The sequence below is a fragment of the Leuciscus leuciscus genome (assembly GCF_965113295.1).
Source record: "Leuciscus leuciscus genome assembly, chromosome: 15".
NCBI lineage: Eukaryota > Metazoa > Chordata > Actinopteri > Cypriniformes > Leuciscidae > Leuciscus > Leuciscus leuciscus.
The window spans coordinates 10,794,268-10,802,805 of NC_138739.1; the positions used below are offsets into that span (position 1 = coordinate 10,794,268).

The window sequence follows — 8,538 nt, forward strand, 5'->3', positions numbered from 1 at the left end:
TGGACCAAAACTTAAAATACAATATATGAAGATGTGTAAATTCAGATATGTTGTATACTGCCATTTATTTTCCACACTTTTTTTCTGTTTTTTTTTTTTTTTCTATGCCAGTCTTTCTATTGTTCCAAAGTCTGTAGTCACTTCAAACCAACTTCAAACTTCAAATAAAGCTTTATTAAACCACCTTAAATTGGGGAAAATGTAACTAAATTATAAACTGTTTGTTCTCCAGGAGTGTTTGGTGGTGATGCAGTGAAGTCAGTGTCAGTGATGGAGGGAGATTCAGTCTCTCTAAACTCTGATACTGAACTAAAGGATGATGATGTGATTGAGTGGAGGTTTGGAACTAACGAGACTCTATTAGCCAGAATCAATAGAGAGCTTGATGAGATCTTCATTCCTGACGGCACTGATGGGAGATTCAGAGACAGACTGAAGGCGGATGATCAAACTGGATCTCTGACCATCATGAACACCAGAACCACAGACTCTGGACTTTATGAAGTGACCATCAGAGGAAGCAAGACCACATTCAATGTTACTGTCTATGGTGAGTAGAGAATAACAGCTCACTCTATTATATATTACAGAAGTTTTTATTTTATTTTATTTTTTTATTATTTCTGATCTTTGAAATTTCATATACATCCATACATCCATATAGGTTTCTAAAAACAGTGAAAACTGACCATGAGAAAAGCCTCTAACTTTTGTAGTGTGGATAATTTGTCTCTTTCACACCTGTCATACTGTCATAGTGTTTTAAAACTCATAAAGCTCACTCAGAAATGAAAGTCATGCAAGCAATGGCCAGGAGCAAATATGATGAACTACTGTATCTCCACACAAAAGCTTTTTATTTTTGCACACTGAGGATACGTTTATACATCAACGATATAATAAAATCGGAATAATTTTTCCTTTGCGTTTTTCATGTACGAGTATGGGGTGTGACGTCATGATTGACAGCTGTGATTGACAGCTTCTCTGAGCGAAGTAGTCACTGAGGCGCCAACAGACTTTTTGGGGGATTTTCGGGAGGAGATTGGAGATTAAACTTTAATTTAGTAAATACATTTAATTTCAAACTTAAGCAGAGTGGACCAATCACAACAGACTGAGCCATCTGACCAATCAGAGCAGAGTGGGTTTAGAGAGAATTAATCTTTGAACAAAAAGTTTTCAGCCTCTTTGAGAAATTATGTAATGTTCAATGTTTATGATGAGAAAATATAAGTTTTCTTTTTTTTTTTTTTTTTTTTTGACATTGGATGCTTGTAAATCTATTGTTATAGACTCCAAAACAAACCTATATAGAAACCTTTAAAATAGCATAATGGGGCACTTTACACAATCTGCAGAATGACAGCACATTTAATTTCATGATATTTTTCATGTATTTTTACAGTATTGTATTCTACAGCTCAAACTACAGAAGGCTTCATTTTCAGATCTGGAATATGAATGTAGTTTCATCTGTTGGTTAGAGAGTGTGTGCATGATAATGTGTTTTACCACTGGACGTTTGTGGTTAATGTGCTTTTGTGTTTGCATGTGTTGAGGCGTGAATGTGAGTGTGTGTGTGTGTGTTTCTGTGAATCGGGTGGGGTTGAAGTGACTTCCATAGTTTAACTTCATCTTTATGAGTCTTACTGTGAAAAAAGTACAGAATCAGTGAATGCTAATGTCTGACAAAGAAACTCTCTGTGATATCTGTGAAATATTGATATACTGTACATCATACAGTATATTATATGTACGTGAAAAGAAAAGATTGATGTTCAGCTGCATATGCATCTCTATATTTCCATGATTTGCATATTAATGCTGTGAGCTTGCAGATAAGCAAGTTTCAGTAGAAGTTATTTCCAGCTCTAGCAACTGTTACAAGTTATTTCTAAGAAGTTTCCCCTATTCGTGTTTTTTTTTTTTTTTTTTTTTTTTTAAATATATCATATGTTGGTCTGTCAATGAAAAAAACAAGTGAATAATTAAGAATTTATGTATGCACAAGTTTCCATTAGCATAAGAGTAACACGCTTTGTTGCAACAGCTAGCGTGTATCATGACAAATACTAACCAAAACTTCCTTCAGCAGACTGTGAAAAACACATGATTATCTGACACTATTAAAACCCTCCAAGAAACTTTACCACTTTTATAAGTCATTATTGGAAAGAGTTGCTTTTTGCCCAAAAAAGTTTATAATTACAGTATTTTTTAAGGCTATGCTAACCAGCTAAACCGTGAGACTCTGTTGATATGGACGGTTCTTTGAGCCCTGCTCAGGGATTGATACAGTTGTGGTTAAAAGTGATGTCTGGAGGGGATGTTTGCACAATATTTGCTTTTAATAACACTTCAGGTTTGATTAAACAATCAAAATATAAGGAGTATGTGATTGTAAGATTGGTTTTCCTGCTAAGACAGAACATGACATCAAACACCCTGCAATAAAACAATAAAACTATAACTAATCTGGAGAGAATATCTCAAAGAAAGAGCACATGGGACACATACTTGCTCAAACTTCTCTTCTTCTTTATCTACTGTAGTTGTCTAATAAACCAGGCATTGTGAACAGCAACGATTGTTGATGAATGCATTTGTTCCTCTTTTGTAATCCGCTTTGGATAAAAACATCTACTAAAAACATTAATGTAATGTAAGTGTTGGTGAAACAAAGCTTTGCTTACCAATGCTCTCTCTGAACTGGACCTGAAAAGGTTTATTAGATTAATCTGGTGTATTGCGCCATCTAGTGGCCACAACGATAATACTTCATTTTATTCTTTAATAAAATCCATTTTACATTTCTTTGTTAATTACACTCTTTTCATTTTTTATTATTAATTTGTGTGATATTGCTATTCTATTTCGTTTCATAATTGTATGCAGCAACTAAATGCTGCAAATAAAAATATGTGTCATGTAATATATTTATGAAGGAATGAACTACAATCCCATGATGCAACATTTGCCAAGATTCTTTGATATTGTTGTTTTTCTTCAAGAAAATCAATAATTGTATAGTATAATAGTAGTAAATGTATCTCTCTCACATGTGTGCTATTGTCTGGAGGATAGTGCTAATATTGTCCTGCACAGTGTTAGGTAGCTGGTCTTAAAATAGCTGGTTTATCCAAATATTTAAAAATATGAAAAGTCACTTTCCAGAATCTTAACCTGCTCTGTTGAGCTGTGTATGAGCAAGGGTCTTCATCTGACACTTATTATAATAACTCCTGTGATAAAGTGCGTGTGATGCTCATCTGTTGATATGGATAAAAACATCTGCTAAATGACTAAATGTAAATGTGGAGTGAGTTTCACACAGTTAACATGAGGTTTATTGAATAATCAGAAAGAGTTTTATTGCCAGGTGTGTTTGAACACACAAGGAATTGACCTTGGTATTGAAGCTTCCAGTCCACACATATAAATATAACAAGACACATAATAACATTTAAGAATAACAAATATATATATAAAAAAAGCATAAAGACACAGATAGGTTTAGTCAGAATAAACATTTGCAGATAATTAACATATGTACAGTATTTTAATAATAATAATAATAATATGAATAAATGACACAAAATTTGATCTTAGTTGCAGATGTTTCAGTGTTCAGACTTCTCCTGAACTTCATCTGACCAACACAAATCTAACAAGAGTTATTATGCCAAAGCATTCGTTTTTATTAGTGTTTTTTATCAAGTATTTCATTTGAGTTGAAATCTCAAAAACAAATGATGAATTTTAGGATTTATTAATATTTAGGTCATGACTTTGTGGACTAAATCTGCTGTAAAAGCTGAGCTGTAAATGCTTGAATGTGGGCATGTTCATATCATCATCTCAAAGAGATTAAGGAAAAACACACAACATAACATTAAAATAATGCAGTTTTTCCACTTGATTTCTTCACTTCCATTTCAAACGATATAAAACTACGTATGCGTGTTTATTTTACGATGTTATGTATTTAGCCGTGTGACGTCTGTTTTATTGTTTGTTAACACACATTACATATTATGTATCTGCATCCATCACTACTGACTTTCATAATGATGTCAGACCCAGTAAGTACTTGACTTGTGTACTTCATTATTTACATACAGCTCTTTTAAGCTTGGATTGAATACACGCCATTCTTCACATTCTTCAAGCGCTTGGAAACAGTGAATCATTTTGCAAAACAACTGGTTTAGTGGATTCAAAGTTTTAAAAAGGCTTTGTTTCTCTCATCACTATAACAAGACTGCCCAAATGTATAAGTGACTTCTTAAAAAGACAAGCTCAAAGTCACCTATAATAAGTAGACTTCTATGTATGCATGTGTGTGAACAAATGTCTCTGCACACACACTCTGTGTCCCATTGTGAAATCCCACAATCCACATTTAGACACTGTCTCCTCAAGAACATCAGGACTGTCAGCTTTAAATGTCTGTGACTGATATTGCAATAAAAAACGTTTTGATTTTTCTCATGTTTTAGCTGCTACTACACCTGATCCTGTCACCAGCAGAGACACATCATCATCATCATCATCATTATCATCATCATCATCATCATCATCATCATCATCATCATCATCATTATCATCAGGATACATCACTGAACTCTGTCAGACATGTGCAGGTACATCAATGGTCATATGAGCTTTTTTGCTGATTTAATGCCAGGAATGCATTAAAGAAATATTAATCTAAAAATGAAACTAACTTGCTCATGTCATTCTAAACAACAGGTTTGAGTTTTTGCTGATATCTGAGTTCCTGACAGAGAATTAAAATCAGCTTGTTGAAAATCTCAACTCTGTTTTATCATTGCTCATTAGTTTCTCCAGAAGGCCACGCCCCCTGTTGTGATTCAGTTGAAGCTGTGCTGCGATTGGTCGTCACTGCGCTGATGGGCGTGGCTTCTGCGGCTGCTGCTGTTCTGCTGATCAATGACGTCAGAGCTTCAAGAGGTAAAACGGAGAAAACAGAACAGATGTCATAAATATTGTGGCAGATATTGGTTTTAATATGTAAAGATGAAACTATGTGTGGTCTAATTGTTTAGTGATGGTAAAATGTTGCTTTGCTTACCTAGTGTCTCCTCAGAACTGGTGTATTGGGGCCATCTGGAGGCCAAAACGATAAATAGGCCTATTCTAATATTTCATTTTATTCTTTAATGCAATCAATTTAGCAATTTTTGTGAATTACATTGTTTTCATTCTTTCTTAAATTATGTTGCTATTTTTATTTTGTTTCTTAATTGTATGCAGGAACCCCACAAATATGAATGTAATATTTGTCACACCAATAAATCCCCGTAGAATTGAACTAAAAACTGAATATTACCGGACTGATATATCCTATATATGCTTATATTATAACTGAAGGTGTGTCATTATAAGAATAAACTATGAATTTAGATTCAGACTGAATGACGGTTGAATAAAAACACATTTACAGCATTAAAGAGTTTATTTCAAACACACACAGTGTAAATGTACGCATGAGAGGAAATACAGAGTAAGAGATCATGTTTTCAGCAGACTTAATTCTGGATATTTTTTGTTTTTTGTTTTTCCACAAGTATTTCACCAATAGTTATAAGCCATTCACCAAACCACCAACCTTCAATATGAATCACAGCAGTACAAAGTTTGGTCTAAAGCAAAAAAAAAAAAAAAAAAAGACTGCTTGTCTTTTATGATGTAGTGAACTACAATCCCATGATGCAAAATTTGCAATGATTCTGTTTTTTTTTTCTCAAGAAAATCAATATTTACATAGTATAATAGTAGAACATTGATCTCTCTCGCATTGTCCTGTAAAATCACATCTACATCAACAGAGCGATAACCAGCCGCTGTTCTTCTGATCAATGATGATCAATAACATCAGAGTTTATCCATTTATGTTTGGATAGATTTAAACTCAACATTTCATATACCTGTGAATTTTGAACTGTTTTGAATTTGTTTATCTCTGTAAACTCAAGACTATTCTGGGAAGATTTAGAAATCTATGTTCATGATATTCATATTTATGATATAAATGTGTGTATTTGATGTTCTTCATGTATTTTTCTCTTTCTGAAAGCTAATGTAAATAATGTGATTATGTTATCTTGTGGGATTGAATAATAAAATAGATCAGATATCATAAATATTGTGAGTTTTAATCTATATTAATGTATGCATTTTGATTGAATGAATGGCTTTATTTCAAACATATATAAATAATATAATAAAAGTTAACAGACGAAAACAAAGACAAAACTAAACAATATTAACTAATACATGTCCAAAAAGGACATGTATAACATGTATAAACTTGGCGCCATTCATTTTCACATGCTTTTCTCCAAAGCGACTATATAGGCTGCATCCGGAATCATATACTTCCCCATAGGCAAAAAACAACAAAAAAAAAAACAAAAAACATATTTGACAAAACAAGTGTGTCTGTTTTCACTCAGTACTCATTAAACATTAGGCAAAAAGTACCGGCATGATCTACTTCTTCTGATGAGATTCTGACGTGTGCATGTGATGGACACTTTAATATCACATGAGGCCACAGGAGAGGATTTATGAATGACAGTGAAGCGACGTAACTGACAACATGATGACTGTAGTACATCAGGATTACATTCATACTACACGAATTCATGCTATCTAGACTAGAACATACTTTTATTAGTGGTTGTGAAGTAATTACTTTTTCAAAATACGTACCGCAAGAGAGTATGTGATTTTGGATGAATCACATTCAAGTCCATCTGGTGGCCAAAACCTAATCTTCATCAATATTTCATTTAATTGAATGCATCCATGTCTTTGCCAGTTACACAGTTTCTTAATTTATGTTTCGTTGATTTGCACATTTTCACTTTTCTTGGTTTTAATTGTACGGAACAAATCTGCAAACGCTTTATCAACACAAATGTAGAAATATCTGTCATGCCAATAAAACACCATCACATTTAAACTGAGAATGGAGTAGCAGCCATCTGATACACATCATATAAGCCTATGTTTTTAATTGAAGAGTTTTTATAAAAAATAAAATATAAATTCAGACGGAAGTTTGCCTGTACCAACTGACAGTTATGAATGGAGATTTTTAAAATGTACAACTATTACATAATAGCTCCATGAATTTTAATTACTGAATTAAATAGAAATACACTAAACACAATTCAATAATAAAAATACGATCAACAACATGCCACAGGAAATCTGAAGAGTCTTTTTATTATAGACATTACATTGAGGTTTTTCCTCATGGATAAATATGATAATACAGTGTAAAAAAGAGATAGAGTCACTTTTGTTCTGGAAGTGTTTGTCCCATTAATTTTCATCATATTTCACAATCTCTAGCAGCAGCCGTCTTCATGAATCATAACATTAAAATAACTATGATTTGAAGCAAAATAAAACAGAAAATCAATACAGAGGTAAACGGCCACATATGAGGGAATGAACCCATGATTCTGACTGATTTTTCTTCAGGATTATGGATATTGTAGTTCTTCATGTGAAATTTGTCAATTAAATACATTTTGTAACTGATAGATCTGTGTTAGTTTTATACAGAATCATTACAAATAACAAGTTTCTTTATGGAGAAAATGAATGGGATTTTAACTTCCAGAACTGACTTCCAAACATTCAGTAACATTATAGACATTACAATTTTTATAAACTTGAAAGATCATTTCACCCTCTGAGGCCTGAAGACAGTAATATTTCTGAACAGTGATTTCATGTTTTTTTCTGATGGTATAACCAGCTAAAGACAATGTGGAGTGAGTGTCACACAGTTAACGTGGTTTATTAAATAATCTTAGTTGTTAAGTTTTATAATACCAAAGCAAAAGCAATTTTGGACAATAACAACGACAACCTTTTCTTTTCTGTAGATTTATTTGCCCCGTTGTTTTTCTCTTTTGTTTTCTGTGACAGATTTTGGGGCTGAAAGTTTTAACATGAACAACAACTGCACTTCTTCTCTCCTTTTTAACCACTAGTCTTTTCTTCTCACAGCGCCCCCAACAGTATACATATTCTCCAAGGCCCTCAATATTAATCCCCTTTACATTATATTAGTGCAAATTATCTTTACAATAAACAAGAACATAAAAAAAAAAAAAAAAAAATTTGAGGTCATTACATCACAACCAGTAAATTACTGTTTCTATGGTTTGTTGCTGTAAATTACTTTAAATTACTGTTAAATTACATTTCACTCAGTTTTTCAACCCCACAACAAAATCCTCAGTGTTTTATGGACATGTATATGTGTCGACACTACAGAGAGAGCAGCGGTCTCCAACCTTTTTGTGTTGGTCAAACCTTTTTTTTTTTTTTTTTTTTTACCTTTACTTTTAACTTTAATGCTTTTCACCATCATATGCAAAATAATAAAATATCTTGATATTCTGGTTCAGACTTACAAGCGTTTTTAAAAACTCAACAATTCCTGAAAAACGTATTTAACGAAAGCATCGCTTCACTTCAAAAGACCTT

The 8,538-nt window shown here is 32.8% G+C and overlaps 1 protein-coding gene across 3 annotated transcripts in view; it reads left to right on the forward strand.

The window, feature by feature from the left end:
- LOC309475987 (obscurin-like) overlaps positions 1 to 8,538 on the forward strand; it is a 236,966-nt gene that overhangs the window by 34,584 nt on the left and 193,844 nt on the right. For all 3 annotated transcript variants that reach the window (XM_082139044.1, XM_082139046.1, XM_082139045.1), the window contains exon 4: positions 233 to 550. In XM_082139044.1, the coding sequence (XP_081995170.1) occupies positions 233 to 550 (318 nt within the window). The remainder of the gene's footprint in view (positions 1 to 232; positions 551 to 8,538) is intronic.